We start from the raw sequence: 22,728 nt of genomic DNA, 5'->3' as shown, positions 1-22,728 counted from the left end.
ACTGACTTTCTCAAAGTGTTTTAATTTTCAAATTCAATAATAGAAAATATAATAATAATAATAATAATATATTCTATAATAGTATTTTATTTTGTTTCTTATTTTGGTGGATTCAGTTTTTGGTGAGATTTTTGCCAAAGGATGAAAGGAGACCTACACCCTCCACTCCTGGTCCAGTGAGGTGACATTTTAGCCCAAAGCTTTATCAGTGCTGAAACTTGGCATAATTTAAAGCTCAACATGTCTACCTCTCTCATGCACTACCTAAATATCAAAACTTTTAAACAGAAGGCTGCAATCGGATGGTCCATTTGCAGCTTTGTAGGGATATTCACCTCTTGTCCAACTGCTCTTTGTAGACAAGTTAATGTCACTCAGATGCTCTTGGTAAGATCCCAGGCTGCAAATTATTTTTATGGTGCCATTTTTAATCCAAACAGCACCCAATTTATTTTTTGACAGTCAAAAGTGAAATCTGAATCGCTAATACACCAGCCCAAGCTTTCTATTAATACACTTCTGTTTGAGGATCTTGCTAATGTGTTATTTGCTCTGCCAAGAAGAAAACAAAGCACAGAAAAAGTACCATCGATAAAAACAAGAGTACTTGGTGAAAATAAAGGAGTGTCCTTTCACTTTGGATTTGTAGGCTAGGAGTTTAGGTAGCAATAAAAGAAACATCAAGTGTTTTCTAAGCAGGTTAACGACAAGAACCAAGCAAACACTAATAGCATTCGAGTACCAGTCAAACAAAAGTGAAGACATGCAAAATGTTATAGATCGTAGAACAAGAAAGAAAAACCACCAGGGAGACACGTTTCCCTTTGAGACTGGCACAATTTCCTGCAGAATAAATACTTTACATTCCAATATACAAACCTACCCATTCCCCCGCATATTCAACATTGACCAAATAAGCAGATAAAATTGCAGAGCTGGTTGCTGACACAGACCAGTTTCTCTCAGTAGGTGTCGTACCTACAGAAAGATGCAGTAGCAAACAAATTGTGCCATCATTTCACCTTTAATGAACCCCCCGAAATTGGACACTTTTTCCCCAAAACAGACCACAGGAACACAGTCAGACAGCTTCGAAAGCCTGTAGTTCATATAGCCCTTACTTCTTCTGTTTCTTGAAGATCTTGAAGGTGTGTTTCTTGCGGCTGGCAGTGGAATCTGTATCTTCTCCCGTTGAACCACTGTCCTCCTCCAGAGGACTCTTCTTGGAGGAGAGCTGTGGGATACGAGTGCTGCCCTTTGGCCCCACAAGCCCTAGCTGCCCGCCTGTAGGTGACGGGGTGTCAGTTTCAGTGGAGTTGGGGCTGAGGGAGCGGGATGACTCTGACAGACTGTTGATCTCTCCCAGGCTGGGGGACTTCTCCATGCCGTACAGCCTCTTCATCACTATAGGGCTGTCAGGGACATGCTCGGCAGGACCGCCCTCATGAATGCGGTTCCCTCCGTTGTGGGTGTGAGCGTGCAGTGAGAAGGCATCCTCTGTGCGGCTGGACAAGCCGTGCATGAGTGAGGTGGGCTTGATTAAGTGGCCTTTGGAGCTGTAGGCAGATAGTCGATCACCAACTTGAGAAAGGGACAAGGAGGAGTCAGAATCAGACCGATTTAGGTCTCTGTGGGGAAAAAACACATAGGTTAGAGGAAATGGGAAAAAAAAAAAAACAAAAAACAAAGCCATACAGTTCAAAGTTCAAGCCTTGCATGCTGGCGTTTATCTACACTATGCCTGCAAAGCAAAGGACACACTGGGCACAGCCTGGACACTGGAACTCCATACTTGTTAGCTGTGCAGGCAAAGAACACCTGGGGGGAGCACTTGGAGAGGTTGAAAAACAGTGAAGGTACAGATTCTGAAATTCTTCATCAGGTGCAAAGTAAACAAAGAAAGCGTGACAAAATGGTCTTACAAAGGATCAAGAGCTTGCCCAGGTTACCACACGTGTTAAAAAAACGACAGCAGGTGGTGACAAAGGAAAGAGAAACCACGCACATGCTGTGTGTGGAGAATTAGAAAGAGGCGGGTACCCAAAGCTGTCGCTGCAAGAAGAGGGCATTTTGGAGACGCCTGAGAAGGTGAAATCAGGAATGGGGTCCGTGGGCTGGAAAGAACTGTGATGTAAATGGGAGGAAGGATGGGCAACACTGCAACCCACAGAGCTGGGTAAGCAAGACGAAGAGGTGGACAGGGGCTGAGCGTTTGGGCTGGAGGTACAGATGATAGAGGGATGAGACACAGCTGAGGAAAGGGGGGGCAGAGGGAGACAGTCAAGCTGCCCAAACGACTGGCTGCGCGACTGTCTGAAAGTAGGCCTAGCTCTGGATGGGTATGGGGTTCCCTCTCCTTGCGGGCCTGCCACCAGGCAACTCTCTACCAACCTCTGGGAGCCCATGGCCAGCTGGGGGTCAATGTGGCGTTGACGTAGGGACATCATACTGGGAGCTGTGGGCACAAAACAACAACATTATCAACAACAACAAACTGAAATACTAAAACACGGTCTGACGGACAAGGGGGGCTGAGAGAGGAATCAGTTGAAAGGGCCACTTCCTTTTTTTGAAAGAGAAAATTATTGTTATTATTATTATTTTTTTAATTTAATGAAGTTATATTAGCTAGTGACACAAAAACAATTACTAGATTTTTCATAGAGAGAAAGTGTCCGTCTACAATTGAGGTAAGTGAGAAATCTGCAAAGGGGAAAAGGTAGGTGCACTGGGTGGTGATAAGGGCAGGGAGTAAATGTGACTTGCAAGCAACTGAGGCAAGGTCAGGGGTATTTACAGACACACAGCAGAGAGAAGAAGATTTTCTCTTTCAGCTGCATCTATCTGCCAGTTATCAAGTATTTTAGCTTATTGTAGCTTTAGGTTATGGGGAAAGAGGGATGTCTGACTGAGAACTGAACTGGGACACAAATAAACGGCCAACCGGGATATTTCCACAGGGGCTGACAGTCTGAACTGATGGACCACAGGTCACTGGCTCTCCTTTCCGACAGTCTGGTGACATCTGTAGTTAGGCCAATGACAAACAGTGGGAGCCAAATGGCAGAAAGGTGTTGGAGGAGAAGAAGGTGAGACAGGGAGTGCAATTAATGGTAAAAGACTTACTCACTATTGCAGCCGCAAAGGGACATTGCAGTACAACTTTCACCTGTAGTTAGTAAAATCAAACCTAATACATGGTAAGTCTAACATTAAAAAATAATAAATATTAATAATGATAAGTCAAATACGCAAAGAAAGCTACAATTCATGATGGTAATCAGAAATTTGTTGGGTTCCCTGATTTGATAATGATATGAGATGTGCATTTTGTGCAATAAAAGATTTTTGTACATAAGAATTTGATGAGCAGATTCAGTGTATTTTTTTGTCTTCCAGTTAACCCTAATAAGGATTCAAATTGGGAACTGGCTGATACATATTCCCTTTAACCAAAAGCAGACTTAAATAGTTTGCAGCACATTTTATGGGAAACATCCACTACATATGGGTCAGCATGGAAACTCATTAAGAATATATTTTTCTTAACAGTTCGATTTCCAGATGAAAGTCACAGGAGTTTTCAGTCTCCGTAAGTGACAGTCAAGTTAACATATTTATCCAAAACATTCAACAGAAGGAGTTCAACTGGAATGGTGGGTACAAGAAAAAGACAATTAAGTGAATTTACATGGTACACATCATACAAACATAAAACAACACTCATTGAATCATAGACATGTGTGGCCCTCACTACCTCCGTCACCAGGGAGGCCACAAGGACAAATTTGTGTAATTGAAGCATAATAGGTCCAAATTTTCATATGGGCTGATTTTTGGATTTTCCCAGCAAGGTCTTGGATTGCTTAGGGGTTCGTTTGCAACTTCCCACCGAATGGCCAACAGATTCAGGTGAACTCTTACATTGGAGAGTTCCGGGAATGATGTCCTCATCCAAGTCATCCATGTCATCTGACATGATGAAGTGCTGAGGTGTAGCTCTGCCCCCCATGAAGCTGGGGTCGAGGTTGAGGGCTGAGGCCAGCGAAGGAAGGCCTGGGTTGTTGACAATAGAAAAACCTGTCAGGATCTCTATCTGCTGCCAGCGGTGAAGCCTCTCACGCAAAGCAGCAGTCACCTCGCCCAGGGCTTGTCTAAGAAACATGAGAAGGGATTGGATACAGATATAACTGAAGAGAAAAAACACCAACTAATTACCACAGTACTATTTGCTCTTTTTTTCTTTTTAAACAAATGAAGATGCAGTTTTGAACAGCTTTGAGGCCGACTTACTTTGCTGCCAGTATCTTGTGGTCCACATCATCAAGGGAGGAGCTGTGGGCTACATGGAAAGTCCCAAAGAGAGTGTTCCTCTTTTTCTTTATCTTCTCTGCCTGTGAAAATATGTGAAACACTTATCTGAACATGATACGCACTACATTAAAGGAGAATCTTGGTCCCACATAAAACCCTGTAGTGAGTAACCAAGAACATCACAACAGACTCACAGTTGCCATTAGAGCACGCTGAAGTTTTCTGCCAGAGGGCCAGTGAATCATTGTAGCAAACACAACATCAGAGAGGGATAGTGGAAAACAGTGGCAGAAAGATGGACAGGGTTGCATTGTGGCGATCAATCACTGCGACGCCAGTTGGATTGGCCCAATTGAGCTGTCATCTCCCTCCACAGCCAACTAGGTTTGGATTTGTCAAGCAACTAATGAATATGTGCGTGTTCTTATCATTATTGTTCAATAAGATAGCCAGCGGTGGACTGTTGGTGTATCGCAACAACAACAATGAAAAAAAGTTGTGGAATGAAAGCCTCAGAGAAAAGAAGTTGTCCAAAATAACAGGAAACTCTTGTGAGTTTTTCAGGCCTAATGATGTTAAAGATCTGTTTTATTCCCTCTAATTCACTAATTAAAATCCTGAAAGTCTGTGTGATCAGCTCCGGTCCAAAGAATGTTATTACAGAGAATCAAGCCAAGGCACTGATATTAAAATGTGTTCGGTAATACATTTACGTCTGTTCTATCTAAGGAAAGTTGAAAATATTATTTTATATAATGCAAACGCTACCTAAACCTACCTCCTAATGTTCAGTTTGACGCATTAGGTTTTCTTTAAACAGTAATAAAGAGACATCTATGACAGAGAGTGATTGGATTGTGTAAGAAATTGTGACATCATGCACCCAAATAAATAAATTTCATGATGTTTCTATTTCATGTGTGCAACAAATCACCCCAGTTCATTATTATTATAATTATTTTTGCAGAATTGAACAAAGAATTGAAATATACAACGAAATTCTTCCAGTCAGCTCAGTCTCAACTCTTGGGTCTCCTGAGAGTTTGTGGAGTAGCTGCAACATATTTTTAATAGAAAGCCTTGTGTTTAAGACAATAGTTTTATGGCTTACCCCTTCTTTGGCTACCAGGAGCTGCCGTTCAGCATTTTGCTTCTTGATGTTGTAGTACTGCACTTCCACCTCATGGGTGAGCTGCAGCCATTTCTGGAGGGTCTCTGGGGGTGACCAGCTACTGTGGGACTCCAACTCTTTCTCAGCTTTCTTTAACGCCATGCGAACCTGCAACAAATGATGAATATTAGTAGACATATTAACCTATAAAAATAAAATAACCATAGACTTATTATTAGTGACCAAAGCATTATTGGCAATGATAATTATTCTATTTTTGGCCTTTTTTGATTTTGACTTAATTTTTTATTAAAATTGACAGCTATGACACGGTGAATAAAAAGGAAGAAAAAAAACAAAAAAAAACAAAAGGTTTAAGTCAACGGAGAATGAGTCTTGCCACAGAAACACAAACATTAAAATCGAAGTGTTGCATAACAACTCTCAATCTGAAAGCCTTGCACTTTTCCAATTTATCACCGTGAGAAAAAACACAAACCTGTGACACAGGTGTCAGAACTGGATCACCATGATAGTCCTTCAAGTAAATACTTGTGTTTTGCCTACTTGTGTGGGCTGTGCTGTTCTGTTCCTGCCAAATTCCTAATGGACAAAGGCTTCAGTGGGTGTATTTATTTTATAGCCAGTGTGAATTTGATAGACCTAAACATACTGTGCAGTTGCCACCTTTCAAGTTTATAAAACATCATTACTCACTTTCACCGCTTCTCCTTTGTGCTGAAATTAAAACAGATTTCTCTAAAATTAAAAACTACAACCTCCACGTTTCAATTTAAATATATCACTTTGCAAGTACCTGTTCGAGCTCTTCTTCTGCATACTTCTGGCGACTTAGTTCATTCTCTGTGCCCTCACGCAGCTCTCGCAGTCGCTGGGCCTCCTGCTTTGCTGCATTGATCTCATCCCTCAGCTTCTGCTCCAGATTCACCTTCTCCACCTCCACAGTACTCCGCTCCTCCTGGGCAATCTGTAGCCTGAAGACACCAAGAAGAAGAATGATTTCTGACTTGAGTATTTTCTTTTCCTTTTCTTAATGCAAGAAATGCAGTATCTGCTTTCTAAGATCAAACAAAGAAACATTTAGTAGGAGGAGCCGGTGTCTCTCTGGAGACATCTGGGCATGTGAGTGCCACGCGTAGAATTCAAGACTTGCATCAGTCATGCATCACCGGAAACAATAGCTAACACGTAGAAAGCATGGCCAGTCACGGTCAGCTGCTGGTCAGCTCACAATGAACTGGCATCAGGGTGAGCAGAGCCTCGAATGGGAACAGCTGTCGTTGTGTAACTATAGAACAGTCCAGTTCTCCTGTAGTGTCCAGATATGTATTGGTTTGTGTGTAGGACAATTTTAGACCGGCCCCTTAAAATAGTCGATTTTTCTAAGGAGCTTGTCACATATGACATAATGTGCTTAGAAACACATCATTTAAATTTAATGTGCTAGAAAGACTATTTCTTTTGATCTTTAACTCTGTGATAACGCAGAAGACGGAAATCAGGGCTTTTACCCAAACAGTCTCTGATCTGGTTAATATATCAAAGAAGATCATAAGTCTTGTAATAACACTGGGTGTAAATCCCAAGTCTCAGAATTACAATATAGCACAGTGAAACCAAATTCCATTTACAGAGTCTAATGTTACAGGGCAGAAGGTAATGCCAATTTCAGTCAGAGAGCAGCAGTCTCCTCCTGTCAGATCAAACAACAGCAGAGGGAGCACAGAAGGGTAGAGAAATGAAAGTTGATCCAGACAGCTAGCTATGGAAAATGTAGCAGAGGGCAGCTCTGCTAATGTTTTCGACCCCGACTTCTGCCATTCTGTAGCTTCAAAAGCACTGGCAGAGCTAAAAGGTCCAAAAAGAAGACACCAAAAGCTTTTTCGTCTGCCTGCATTTCAGGGCTAAATGAACCCAGACAAACTGTCTCTGAAGATTATTGAGTAGCTCTTCAAAAGAGCAGATACATTTTTATATTCATTAATATAAATTCACTTGTTTGTCTTATTTTATTTTCTATTATTTTTGTGTAGAAAGTGAGCTAACCTATTAATACCTATAATATGCAATGCTTTCGTCCTTGTCACTAGTCCCTTTTCGAGATGTCTTTCTGCACGCCACACCCCACTCCAAATGGGGGTGAATTAGCACTTAAGCAGTCATGCTCTCTATCTCCACCAGTGTGGCAAGAGGAGGGTCAAACAGTGTTTTAAAAGGCACCCAGGAAATCCAGCTCTAGTCAAAGCCTCCACCCACTGTGTCCCAAAAGGGAAGCCATGATTCGGTCAGGCTACTTGATACCACAACAGGAATTGCTTGAAGGTATGGAAAGAGAGCAGCTGGCAACAGGGATCAGGAAGAAAGGCAGGACAACAGACAGAGGACATACCTCTCTCGCTCCTAAAACACGAACTGTAAGAGAAGCAAGTCTCTTCTTGCTTGTCACACTGACCTACAATACAGCATAACATAATATACCTCCCACTGCCACAATACTTGAGTGTCTAGGCAGCACCAAATACAGAGGAATCTGATTTAGAAAAGTTAAATGCACAACACCAAATGCCTGACAACCACCATCTGCTTTTGGCAGCAGATAAAAGGGCTGGCTCGAAGGTTTCTGCACAGCCCTACCTTCTTATGACTACAACACCTATTGCAATTCCATTATTATGAATATGCATTTCAAATCATCATGCTTTATGAGACAAGACATTTGGTTAGTTTGTTCTTTCTGAGTTCAGACTGATGTACTACTATTGCTGTATTGAATTTCTGCAGCTGAATTATGCTGTAAAGTTGAGCTGATAGCCCTTTCACATTGTAATATGGAATATTGGTAGTGTATGCAATAGAATAGCACTAGCCAATACAACTAATAATGATTTCGGTATTATTGGCAAAATTGGTATATTTCTATGGGAGAAGAGCATGATGAACAATGTCAAGACTTGTATTTACTATTTATTAAAGGTTGTGTGGTTGGCAACAGCAGGTGTATTTTCAGAACTGATCAAAGTATGAAGCCAGAAAGGTAACACACAGGCTGGTTTGGCTTCATATCAGAGGGACAGAGTTTGACCTCACTGGAGCAGTCAATGGCTCTTTTGGAAAGTATTCCACCAGCAAATCCCACGAAAGCACTTTCCACTCTCTTATTTGACTGCTACAACAAATAGATGTACCTTATTTATGAAATAAAATGCACCCATAGATACCAGTATGTAGATACTACAATGGAGTGAGGGGTTACTGTCCTTGACTGACACAACAACTTCTTCAAAGCAGTCTTTTCACTCTTCTCTTTTCATTCAGTCTAATGTTTCGAAAATCTGTTTGCTAAACAGTCAAATGACACAAGGCGCAATTGATGTGGGTAATAGGTGGAGTACATAGTGGAGTTTTGATGCCTACAGTTTCTTTATCCCTATTTAGGTTTCCCCAGGTCTTGAGCCAGGAATGCTGACAAGTGGCAAAGCCTGCCTCTGCTTAGTTTGAGAGAATGGGACTGAGCCACCACCTGATATTGTATTTAAAATGCCAAAAACTAAGGGAAAGATAATTCTTTCAATTACCAACAAGTTCCCACAAAGAGGTCAGATTTACCACAGAGGATCATTTTGCAAACTATATCTGCAACTGAACATTTCAAAATGCATGTTGTGTCCAAGCATTTGCAGCTTCAGACAATGCAGCTAAAGTGAATGCAGGTGACTCCTGAACAGTACATTTCAATGTTATATTCCAAAACCAGTTTTAGTGAGAAATAACCCAAACAAAAAACATCACCAGCTACAAAACAAAATCTCATTTCATCCTCACGCTCTCCTTTGAATAGCTTAAAAGACTATCCTGAATGTGTAGTGAAGCTGTGTCAGAGTATCCTTTTAAAGGAGTAAGAGGAGAGGGTGCATGCCTAAAAGCCTGTTCTCAGCATTCCTTAAGGTATGAAAAGTACCAAAATAATTCTTTATTGTGCAGACAAAGACTTTTATGCATTTGGTTCTATTTTGGGGACTTATTTCAAACAATTCATTTTTAACATTCAATCATTATAGCAGCCTGGCCAGATGCCAGAAAACACCAGGTGTAAGTATGCAGTGCTGCATGTCAGAGCAGAATGGCTGCTGCACTGCAGACACACACATTTTAAGAGTTTTATCAAAAGATTATCCCAAAGCTTTGGTTAATAATGCTTCAAGGTTAAGGGAGGACAAAACATTCAGCCATTTTTTGGACATCATTTACAGAGCAGAGGATTCAGTTGTCAGTTTGAAGTTCAGCAAACACACAAGTGGAGAAGGCCAAACACTTTTTAACAAGGAGGCTGCTTCACTACTACTACACAAACTACTCACCAAATGTTCTCAGATGTTATCCCTCAGAGCCACCCTAGTCAAAGGAAACACCTTCAATCCCAGATAAGAAAGAACCTAATCTTTACTTGTTTTTAATAATTTCCAAGAGCCTACTCAGTGAGGGCTGAGAGGACAACTGGCAGCTAATCTTAGATCCAAGATTTCATCCAAGTAGTTTGCAATACTAGAGCCAGTGCAACCAATGTTGGATGCCACTGTATACAATTGATTTAAGACGACCAAGTCCATCTAGTGATCATACGTGTGTGCAGCCTCACAGCAAAAGCAATAGCCACCCTGTCATGTGATTTTGTGGTCATATCTGCGAGGCAGTCAGCCCAGTCTCTCTACTCAATTAAACTGTCACATGCAGCAGCATTTGTTAGAGCCTCTCTACTATTGTTCAGTTAATAATTGTCTGATGAATGGAAAAGCTCTTGTGATCAAAGCCATTGATATGGATATGATGTGACTGCTCAAAGAGAAGCTTGCTGCATTTATTCCAACAGTTTAGAAACTGTAACAGATTATTCATTTACTAAAACTGCATTTGTCCTTTTGTGTTGTTAAGCTTTTAAGCAGTCTATATGGAAATGCAGTTTAAAATGCAAAATGTCTGTAGTAAACAGTAAAAACATGTTTGGATAAAGCTTGCTGTGTTGTTGTCACCTCTTGGGTTGGGTATGTACGAGTTGTCACACTGCATGTCTTTTCCTTGAGGATATCAATGTGACAAGGGTTGTCCACTACTGTAATCATGAAATGCAGTTAACTGTGACAAATAAGTCAGTTAGTCTGATCTTCCTCAAGTTCTTTGAAATTACTCAATGTATATTCTTTTAGTCATTACTCAACCATCTTTTGCCAAGCATTCTAGACCAGGACTTTTAATTGTTAAATCTAGTGAAATTTCCGACTGATGTATGACTTTGGAAATATATATCAGATTGAGAACCACTATAGACAAATTCTAAATTATTAAGCAAAACCTTTTTTGCATAATGAAATCACTGAGGCTGGCAGAGGCTGCAGAAAAAGATTAGGGCATGATTTCACACTAAAAAATGTGTTAATTACGTTGACAGTGATTAATTTGATTTTAAATGTTTTTAGAGGTTCACTTGATCAGCAACATGCTGCAGTATCTGAAAACAATGTTTTAAATATTAGTTAAAATAACTTAATAATAAGTCAATTGAGCTAGAGATAGTGAAATGTAATCCTCTGCACATGCACATGCACATGGACATGTAAGCAGTGCTACCAACACCTGCTGATGTTATTATAAGTTGAACAGTGAATAATAATCAAAATAATCAAGGTAGTGCAACAAAATGAGGGTATATTTGGGTACAAATATACAGGGTGTCCATAAAGTCTCTTTACAATGGGATATATATATGCAATTGATGAGCTATCTTAATCAGATTTGTTGTATGTACCTTTTAGGTACTGGTACATGCCCTAACCCTAAACCTGGGAAGGGATGGCCCAATTCCCTGGCCACCTCATTCACCAGATATCATTCCCCTGGACTTCTTTCTGTGGATAAGATAAAAGATACAGGATATCACTGACCTAAAGCAAAACATCACTGATGCCATGGCAACCATTGATGAGGCGATGCTACAGTGAACATGGCAAGAAATCGAGTGCTGTCTTGATGTGCTTCGTGCAACTAATGGCGCCCATGTAGGTTGTCGGTGCATTAAATGAGGCAAAAAAACTTCAATATCTACTCTTCATTTTGGAATAATTTCCACATATTTGTCTGTTCATTTGCTTTTGTAATACATTTTTTAAGTTGTAAAGAGACTTTATGGACACCCTGTACTTTGCTTCATGTTCAGAAGTCTTAATGTGACAACAACAAATGCTTTGCCATATTCAATAAAATTCATGTGGAAATGGAAAACTTGTGAAAACGTGTATGCGTATGTGTGAATGTAACAGTTTATTGTGTGGGCAGTGGGAAAAACCCTCACTTCTGTTGTAGGTCATGCAGACTCTGCTCAGCTCTCTGCAGGCCCTCCAGGTCTTTCATCATCTTCTTCATGTGGTCCTTAGAGTAGCGATTCTGGATGTAGGCAAACCAGCAGCCACCCATTCCAATGACTATTGACACGACAAGCATGAAGTCCTTCAAATGGTTATGTCTGTTCACTGTGAAAAAAGAAGGAAAAAAGAAGGAAAAAAAGACAAAGCACAAAAAAGTAATAAACACCAAAATGAAAAGTATATCCATAGAAGCGGAAGAGAGGGTTGTATGGCGGACATGAGATAACACTGCCAAACAATGAGCAAGCTTACTAAGGATGTGGTTTGAACGCAGCCCAGGTTGCATTGAGAGCAACATAGAGCAAAAGCCCATAATAAAGACAGCTTTACTCTTTCCAGTAGTATATGGTAATAAAGAGCACAAACAGAAAAACCAAACAATGGTAACTTGAAGCTTTGAACCAACCCTGCAGTTGTTATTCCTCTGAACAGCAAGGAATGAGGTGCATGTCCATCATTTCAATGTGAAGAATTTACAGAAATTGAAACTCAGAGTCTATTGATAGGTCAGTAGAACATTGCAATGCAGCATATGGCAGAAAAACTACACTAGTTCTGCAAACTACACAATGATGCAAGTTTTTCTTGCAAAACCTGCCAAGGGGTGTGTGGGAAATAGACAAAAAAACATGTACTTCCTTTAGTGAGATAAAAGGAAGACAAATTCAGTTGAAGGCAATATGATATACTGTCTAACAACATTTCTTCAGAGATATCACCCTGCACCACTGGCTGTTGCTGACAAAGAGCAATGTGAAATAACACGATACATTAATCTAAATGTCTTCCCAAAACCACCATCTTTCTTTATATGAACCCTCTGTATTATGGGGGGGAAGCACATGGGTAACTATCAAACTGGTGCTTCATGATCTCTCAGGAGGGTTGTGTACATTTCCACAGACCTGCCAACAACGTCCAGAATAAACACAGGTTCATCAGAGTCAAGGATCTTAGAGCGTGTTTTGCCTGCTGTTGGGTTCAACTAACAAACCAGAACTATGAAACATAAAACCACTGCCTCTGTCTCTTCTTTACTGTACAGAATAAGTAAAATTAGCACAATAATTGCACTTAATTTACATCTGGTTAGCCAGTATAAGCAGATGACAACATCTTAACCACCAAAAGCATAACCCCCCAAAATGAGGTCACAATATTTTGCTGAAATTAATGTGTTCTATATTTGTCTCGGCTCAGGATTGTAGTTGAGCATAGTTGCTAAAGAGAAGTAATGAGCATCCTTGTGTTGAACTGTTCTCATGGCTCGATTTACCATGTTTAAAAATCTTGCCTAATGTAAATGTCACAAACACACAGGAAAGACTACATTCACTTCCTTTTAGGAAAAACTCTAAGACACCATAAAGTGACAGTTAATTAACAAAAGAACTGAAATTAACTGCACACAAATGTGCTTGTCTTGATTATTACAAAACTGTCCGGCACATGAAGATCAACCTTTTGTGAGACGTGTCTTAAAATTCTGCTGCTCCATACAGTCAGTCATGCTAACCAGTAGTGGGACCCACTTATGTTGGGAGGATGTCAAAGCCAGACAGCCCTCACTAATACCATCCCCTTCAGGTTTGACTCCAACAAAAACATCCACAACAACACATGTCAAGCGCAGACTACTACATACTGTCCCCCTGTGCAGTTTCTTTACAATGTAAATGTCTGCTTTCTGTGAAGGTTCAATCAAATTGCTCTCCCTGCTTCTTTAATGATTATATAAATCAGCTATAACCAGCCTCCTCTTCCAAATATGCACCCTTTTACTGTAATGTATATCTCGCTCACAAACAAACAAACAAACAAAAAACAAAGCTAGGCTTCAAGGGTGGGGATGTCTCTGCCTACTGTTAATATCCTGTAGAGTTTATTAATTCATTTAATGGTTATTTTCACACTTCATGTCAGGACACATGCATAAGAGAGGGAAGAAAACAGGAAAAAATATTAAGAGGGAAGACAGATGAGACGCATTCTTTGTCACAAGTGACATGAGAGGAGAGTCAGACGACTCAAGTGGTAAAGTTTGTCTATGCCAACAAAGAGAGGTGTGTCTGTAATACACAAGTGTGTAATTCAACCCTCAACTCAATCTCTCAAACTTTTAAAGATGATCTAGGTTTTAACAATAATTTATTCAACAGAAAAATGCAGACTGAAGTCAGCCTGCAAATAACATAAATACAGCAAACAAAAGATGACCACAATATATCACAGGGACCCTGGTGTGAAAAGAAAAGAGTAGCAAACAAGAATAGTCAGGATGTTGGTGAGGTTGATGGTTTAAGCTGACCTAAATGTACTTCCTGCAGTTATTTCTAAATAACCAGTCATTTCAAAGATATGCTATGCCTCTCTCCAATGAGAAGTAACAATTTCTGATTGAAACTACCAAGCATTTTGGGTGCACACAAGTGCCAAAGCTAAAAAATTCTTCCAAATTAGTTTAAATCAACTGAAAAGATAATTGTATCACCTGCATTTATACATGGACTTTTAGAATTGTCCTGGAAGTGAAACTGCATTAACTTTCTCAGCCCTGCTCAGGGATTTTAAGTATTTGGAACAAATATTTCACATTGTATGAGTGATTATTAAACAGAGCTACAACTGGAATTAAAAGTGTGTCACATACTTAAGGGTGCTCCAAACAGTACAGTGTCCAAAGATTTGAGCTGTAACTTTTGCACATGGCTGCGATCCAATATCTTCAGAATGGAGACTGTCAGAGTGGTGTTCTTCACAGCAAGCCTGAGAGAAAACAGACAATTATTTTGTGTGTAAAAGAAGGCAAAGAGAAACAAAGCATGGAATTCATTTTCAATAATGTGTAACAAACTACCACAACCACAAATAATTCAGAAATTGAACTTAGAGTCAAGACACTATTAGATATGTTAAAAGTCAAGCAAATATAATTTGACAAATTTACACATTGCATTCTTTAAGAAAAACTGAGCAGAAAAAGGGAATGCCACAATGTATAAAGAGGGTAATATAATCGGTTTTTAAAGGAATGGAGCTTTCATTGTGTGCTTTGATGACTGGCATGAACAGAAAAGCTCTATATAAGGGCCGCCCATTTGCCAATTAAAAGAAAAACAACAACAACAAACAACTGATACAAATAATTTCTCACCTTGGCATGACACTTCCATTAAAATTCATTTTGCGAAATCCATCCACATATTGTGGCAGCTCCACATAGGTGATAAGCCACTCCACCACCTCATCTACCGTCCAGTTGTACACTAGGGAAAAGGGGAAAAACAAAATCTACAGTTAAAATTGCATTGATTCCCTAAACCTTACAGAACTCTGAGCTGATAAGTTCACATGGAAATAAAGCATTAATAATAATTTATTCATCATGTTGCTCTCTTCCCATAAATTAATTTCAAAATGATGAGGCTGTGGTTAGAGAGCTAGCTTTCAGCGTTATTAATGGTTGAAGTTGCACATGTTTATTTTAAGTGAGCAGTCTTGTGAACATGTAACCTTTTGTTAGCACACCAAAATAAAGTTTTTCGAGGGGCCAGGCAGTCTATCATATGGCCTTTAGTCTAGGGCCATATGATAGACTTTATCTGTCACTTTATTAAAAACTGACAGATAAAATTAAGAAATTGGCCAAAATCAACAAGGGCCGTCAGTTTCGAAATACTAGTGATGTCTGCATTATAACTGTTCAGCAGTAAGTGATTATAAAAAAAAAAAGAAATAAATAAAAACGTCAAATGTCCTATTTCTACATAGACCTTTGAGATGAGAACACATTTGTATTAAAGCTGAATCAGTTCTAACCCCACAGTGACTTAATGTACAAGGACAAAAAAAAAAAAAAAAAAAAAAAAAGCGATATTATATGGCATGATATATAGATCAGTGGTTTTCAAATTGGGGTACATGTACCCCTGAGGGCACTCCAGAGGGTCTGTGAGAGTTTCACAAAATATATGTTAAAAATAGAAATCAATTCAAAGGCCCTTAAAAATTGTTTAGGGTTTTTAAGCTGAGTAACCCCTAACCGTTAGGGGGTACTCAGCTGAAAAATTTATTTACACGGAGGAAATCCACTCCTCAGCCACTGACTCAGAAGCCTTGAGATGGGTAGGTCAGTACTAAAGGCAAAAAGGGGGAAAAGCAGACAATCCCCCCAAAAAAAACAAAGCGTGACAAACCTAGGCACCAGAACAGCTCATGAAAAGTGCTCTCAAGGCATACACAATAGCCCAGGCAAACAGTAAAAAGGAGGTGACAGTATGCATGCAAATATTGTGCTGACAGATTCGATGATGTCTACTTTGCCACTGGTTCTAGCTGATAAGAAGGCAGCACTTTGTTTGACAAGGTGTCTGATCAGCTGCCTTGCTCCTTTGTTTGTTCGAGTGAGAGGATAAAGCAGGCATTTTATCTCACCAAACTGATTTTCAGGCTATTTGAAATGCTGAAGATGGATTCACAATCCACAATCAGAAGCAAATGCAGAGAAGCTTTCAACAAAAGGCCTGTTTGTTTGTCTGATTACTGCAGGCCCTCAGACTCAAACAAAATAAGCCTTTAAAACAGTACCTTCAGATCCCTTCCATGCATTCCACAAGTCCTCAACGCTGATGAACTGGTCATCCCCATGGAAGCTGTTATGCTTGGCCTTAGGGTCATGGTAGTTTAGATCTTCTCTCAGGAACTGCAGGATGACAAGGACGAATGTAGTGGTTACAAAAACAGTCTTGTTCATGTGTAGCAATAGAAGAGTTCAAATCTCTAAAATATTTATTTAATTTTAAAGACACCTACATGTTTGCTTAGTATATAGAACTTTATTTAGCTTAGTCCAGCCTATGTACCAATGAAATGTTTTTTTTGGTAATGCAGGGATTTAATGTTTTCATTTGACAAATGCTTAAATGTTAAATCACATATAAAATATAAAAACTTCTGAATTGGTTGTGAACAGAGTTATGGAAATCTGCTGTTCAGGGGTTTGCATTAATTGTGAGCATTGTGACCAGTTTCACTACTGTAGGCTTGATGACTGCCATAAAATAAGAAAACACATCTCTTGAGGTTTATGAGTGTATTTGTTTAACTCAGTGTGAGAGAAGCATAAAACACAGTAAATATTACGACCACACATGACCTGAAAAATTACCAAGACTTATCTAATGGACTGGAATTGAAGTTCCTCCTCACTTGCATTCATAGTTATTATACATTGCAATATGTTTATCGGCCACACTGCGACATTATTAAGGTTTTGTGATCCCTAAGCACTTAGTTTTTATGTAAGACCCCCCCCCCCCTTCCCACCAAAAAAAAAAAAAAGAATCCCATCAATCTCAACTTCAGAGTGTATTGTGATGCGCTGCTTATACAAATCCAACCACCCAATACCACCTTAAATCAAATCTTTGTTGAATCATATGGTGAAACAACAATATTAATGAAATTTCCAAATAAGGATATTAATAGCTTTCTCAATTGTTCAGTGTACTCAATATAAAAACCTCTGGAGTACATTTGGTATCTTCATTTGAAAATGAGAGCTGCACACGGCACATAAGAGACCATTACACATAGTAAATGGCAGAGTGTAGCAAAATTTATGGCTCTCTGGATTCCATTCTCGCCCCCATTGAAGTGGTAGTAGTCAACTACTTGCCGAAGGAGTCACAAACCTTGTTGCCCACTACATCGTAGGCCAAGTCAGTCAGTGTTTTTAAAAACCAACCCTACACAAAATCTTGCACTCCCACAAAAACCATTTCATGGGTGGAAGACAGTATACGTCATGATGCCTTTCTTTCTTGATAGATTTGTGTGGGAGGATTTCACGACAGGGTAGAGAGATGGTCTGTACTGCAGGTTAAATATCACATTCCTGAAAAAATTAGCAAGGCCTGCAGCAGAGATTACTGTTAGATGGCAGGTGCAGACTTAGATTTTGATTATAAAGACATGAACCATTGTCTTTATTTAAATCACTATATAATAACAGAAAACAGGGCTACTGTGCCTTGAAGTGGTTTTAATACTTTTGAAATTTATATTTCTTGGCTAAAAACCACTAAAGCTATAGGTGCTGACTGTGCTGCACTTGACTCTTTGCCTTAGGGGTATTTGCATGTCAAGTGCCTCTTCTAAAAGCAGAAATGGTTGCAGTGACGACAGCGCTTGCTTGGGTCTGGCGTAAACTACATGCCACAGACAAATTGAAATGAGTCTCCAGAGGAGGCCTACTGAAGGCCACAAACTGTAGCTTACACTATAGTATAAACTCAGTGTACTAGAGGCAGTGTTTTTCAGGCACCACTGATGTGTGAGAAGCAACAGACCAGGCCTCTGATGACCATTATAGAAGTATGAATGAACACTGAAAGTAGATTTTTATGCCATGCTTTCATTCTAGTTCACTGCATTCAAAAAGAAAAATACAATCCCCACAGTCTGAGTAATCCATGAGTAAGTCAGATGACAGAGTATTACATTAATGACAATTGTAAGCCTCTTAAGACTGAATGAAAACTATCTCTGTTATTGTGTAATTCAAAATATCCCTCTTTAATAGGGTCCGTTGACAACATCAGCTCTTGTCAATGCTGAATTTTTAGACTGCTACTTACGCCGTCTGTCTCCACCACATCTACATTGCCATTTGCGTCATCATCCATCTGCTTGTGGATACTACGGATAGCCTCGAAACTGAGAAGGGCATTCTCATCCTTGCACAGTGGCTCATCGATGCGACAAAAATCTGGTGAGGAAACAGTCATATCAAAAAGGTGTTAAGGCTCTGAAACTCACGGGCAAACAGAATTCTCAGCATAACTCACATTTATTTAGCTCCATAGTCCTTTTATACACAAGTCTTATTTTGCTCATCTAATCACAAAATGCTGTTACTACATCAACTAATGCTTCTTATCTTATGTGAAGTATGACTGATACAACTACATTACTTCTTAAGAGATAACTAAACTGTAAGCCTCTATAAGTGAGAAATATGTACAATTATCTGCACCTAAATATGAGTTTACCATATAACTTTTCTGAATGTATTTCTTTTTTTCTTACTGCCTGAAAGAATTAATTGTGGCTAAATCAGACACAAAAATCTTTGTTTTTACAATATATGATATAATTAAGCTGTCTGTAATTTGCAGAGTGCAACATGTCTGCCCTCTGTGCTGCATCTCCTTCCTGAGGGATTAGAAGATCTCAGCCATAGATCAGAGATAATTTCCCTCTCCCACCGAGAGGAAACCTTGTTTGGCATGTAGTACAGAAACTGTCAGGAGCTGTGGGAAAGGGCATGATAAGGCTACCTGTTACTACGGTTAACATTTTAAATCAAAGCAGTGCAACTGAAGTGAGCTCATTATGGTGAATAACGCCACTGAATCCTTCAGAAGAAAAATTAAATACATTGCAAGTGTTACATAACCTCTATCTTTCATGTGCTGCTACTATCTAGGCCAAGACACCGGCACGACGCTTCCCTAATGAAATAGTTATATAAGAAGCATGTCAAACATGGTATGCTTTATTGTGTATTTCATTACATTATAACCACAAAAGGAGAAGGTGAGGGTGTTGGTTAAGGGGGAGGTCTGGCTTCGCACTTCAACATGAGAAAATGGTTGGCACTTCTTAACCGGATGCAAGTTTATTTTACAAACAATGACATGCTACAAAAAATATTGGCCAAAACTTTGATAGACACAACAAAGTTTCATTGCATCTCATTTTTTGTTTCATTTTGCTAATAGATGAACATTTTGTGGTTTGACACAGCAGACTGCAATCAAATTGCATCAAATGCAACACATTGCAGCAGCAGCAGGAAAAATGCAAACTTACTCTCCCGTTAATAAATGGCTGAACTTCATCATTAATTACTGTTAACCACATGATATCTTATAATCCAATTCAAGCATAAGACCCCACCCCCACTAATTTTAATCCTTGTTTTTTTTCCCCTTCCCAGAACTACATGTTATGACAGGTAGGTTTAGTCATGAGAGAGACAAAGCAGAAATCGAAACATGCCTCATGTTAAGCTCTGTAACATTAACTCTGTATCTACGAATGGCTTTGTCAGTATGTCTAAATGAAACCATTAAACCAGAACTAGGAAGGATGGATGCACAATCTGAACTTCCGCACTGTTAAAAGTTAATTTTTGAGCCACACTGTGTAAGCATTTCAGCTTCAGAGAACCTGCATGGCTGCATACCAAGCACACAATTCTCTCAAACACTCACTTGTTCACAATCACCATGTTAAACAAAGAATGACAGTTATCTAAGGAAAGTCTACCACCTGCAACACTCTCATACTCTCAACCTGGCCCTCTCGCTCATTTGCCTTGCAAACCTCCGGAGACACAAGATAAGATATTTACATACCAGTCACCCTTCCTTATTTAAGAGCGAAAGTTATGCAAGTCATTCTGTGTCCCAGCATGTAGATGCAGAACACGCTCCTAAACTTTACCACTTCGTAACTGTAGTAGTAAAAATGTACTATTGCCGTTCAAAATACCTGTGAAGCTTTGAAAATCACTGCTAATACCTTCTGTACCACACTGGGGCCTCATGATAGTCTTGTAAAACGCCTTAGTAAAACTGCTTAAAGTACAAAGTGTGTATGAGCAACTTGGACAACATCGCAGCAGTTCCTGTTTAACCACACTGCTCAGCAATACTAACAACTGATCACAATGGAGCCAGTTCAAATTACTGGGGCTTTGCCCAGTGGCAGCAGAAGAGTGTCGAGTCAATAAAGCGAAGTGAAATTATTTAAACATTTGAACTAAACCGAATTATCTTGTAAATACACATTTTACTCATTCTTATTAGTATAGAAATTTACAAAATTGTGTGTGCCATGTCTTAGCTGGGACAACATAGGATTATACAATTAAGGTTTGTAGACAATTCAGTGCCTCTAGACATACTGGACCGATACAACTACTGTCATTATTTCATTTTGAAATCAAGGCAAGCGATTATCACAATGGCAATATCTTTATACTATTAAATTCACTCAAAATGGTTCTATTTTAAAGTAAGCCTTTATTTAAAAGACACAACAATGGTGTGTATTGTAGTGGAGATGTGGAGGGGAAACTCTGTTAGGAGAGGCTGGCTTTAACAAGACATTATTAGGCCGCAAAATTTTGATGATACATGCATGATAAGTGCAAATCCAAGATGTCGGCGTCTACACAACTTTTATCACAATATATATTTTATCTGTAACACTACTGTGCATTCTTCAGAGATTTGGGCCTCCTTCATTAGCTCTCCCTCCACAAACAAAACCAATGAAGAATAACGTTGCGCCCAGCCAGATCGGAACATCTTGACCATTAACTCTGATTCAGAAACTATTTACGTCCCTGCTCACGAGCCTCACAAACCATTTGCTCAATTATCTTCCATTTGAGTGGGTGACTTGATCCAAGTTGGGGGACAGGGCATAATGTTGAATGCCAGCCGTACTATTCTCAGCCTGGCTACATATCGTGTCTGCACAAGCACAAAGATGTGGCACCAACAGTCACACTCCAACTGCAAATCTACAGCCAGTCAGTTTGACAGGTGGGTAAAAACACATTTTAAATGCAAAGACAAAAACTGATTTTACTCACCTGACACCCCGTTTTCAACAGCCTGGCCGTCCGATGTGAGTGAACTGGTTTTGTCAGTCCAGCTTTCTCCCACAAGGCACAAGCAAAATATCCACAAGGTCAGAGATTTGCTGAACTCCATGACTGTTGTTGTTGTTGTTGTTTGCTGGAGAGATGAGAGCAGAGTACCATGACATTCTCGCCATTTTTACCAGAACTAAAGGATAATTGATTAAACAAAACAAAACACGACAACTGTGTAAAATGGGGCGTGTTATGATGGAGAGGATCACATCCAGAAAGGCGGCTGGTTACATAAAGACGCCCTGCAGCAGCCGCAGACTTGGCTGTCACTTCTCAATGAATCAACGTTAGCCTGCTAACCTGGGTCTGGGTCGGGGAGCAGAACCGGGCTTTGGGGGGGGGGGGGGGGGTTTGGGGGGGAATATCATGAGACGATGAAAAGTAACAGGAGCCGGGTTCATCTGCGGCTGCTGGTCTGACGAGCACCGGCTAAGCTAGCTAAGCATGTCGGCTAACCGAGGAAGGAAGTAAAATATCCAAACAAAGAAAGAGATAGAGGGGGAGGGCATTAAAGAGCCCCCTCTTAGAAAACATCCACATTAACACTTTGGCGTATTTTTCTTTCTTACTGATGATCGCTGCCGACTTGTATTTCCAGCAGAGGCGCCTTAGCCGCCGTTGACGTTTAGCTAAAGGCGGGCGGGACGTTAATAAAACAGCGAGTGTAGTTTCAGCTCGGATGCGACACGATGTCGGCAAATAACTCCGGATAAAAGCACCGAATGAGGGGAAAATAAAGTTTACCTGTCATGTATCAAAGGCAGCAGGTGTGTAGCCTCAGCTCAGCGTTAACATCGCCGGAGTTGAAGCGCAGCGGACTCCGCCTCCTGACGAAGAGGATGTGTCCGTCTCTTTCCCGGAGACCGACACACTGAGCCGCAGAGCCGCAGAACGTGGACAGACACTGGGCCCGTCTTCTTCGGCGGGCCCGGTCTCTGCCGGCAGTCAGCCAGTACCGCTCCCTACCGCCCGGACTGACCACGGGGACGATCCGGGCCACTCCGTGCCGCCATCTGCTGGACGATTCCCGGTCTCACAGCAGAACATTTGCACCGTTTCAGAGACTCCGACCACCCTGCAGCTCATAAAGAATGAAATTATAAAGAGAAAGTCTAAACATGTTCTTTTTGAAA

The 22,728-nt window shown here is 40.1% G+C and overlaps 1 protein-coding gene across 2 annotated transcripts; it reads right to left on the bottom strand.

The window, feature by feature from the left end:
• Positions 1-1,117: 1,117 nt before the first annotated feature.
• Positions 1,118-22,496, bottom strand: stim1a (stromal interaction molecule 1a). Of its 2 annotated transcripts, none has more exons than XM_029517232.1 (13): positions 22,340-22,496; positions 21,533-21,677; positions 18,501-18,631; positions 16,450-16,564; positions 15,017-15,128; positions 14,513-14,628; positions 11,790-11,967; positions 6,243-6,420; positions 5,426-5,593; positions 4,294-4,394; positions 3,925-4,154; positions 2,041-2,455; positions 1,118-1,628 (listed from the first exon to the last, which is right to left on the bottom strand). In XM_029517232.1, exons 2-13 carry the CDS (start codon positions 21,651-21,653, stop codon positions 1,118-1,120), a joined length of 2,376 nt encoding a protein of 791 aa, XP_029373092.1. In that variant the 5' UTR covers positions 21,654-21,677; positions 22,340-22,496. The 2 variants fall into 2 exon arrangements, with proteins under 2 accessions (XP_029373092.1, XP_029373093.1); XM_029517233.1 differs by having other exon boundaries at positions 2,392-2,455.
• Positions 22,497-22,728: the final 232 nt, after the last annotated feature.

Source organism: Echeneis naucrates, chromosome 13 (genome assembly GCF_900963305.1).
Source record: "Echeneis naucrates chromosome 13, fEcheNa1.1, whole genome shotgun sequence".
NCBI classification, from domain to species: domain Eukaryota; kingdom Metazoa; phylum Chordata; class Actinopteri; order Carangiformes; family Echeneidae; genus Echeneis; species Echeneis naucrates.
The sequence above is the reverse complement of the archived record's forward strand: the minus strand, read 5'-3'. Positions and strand labels throughout refer to the sequence as shown.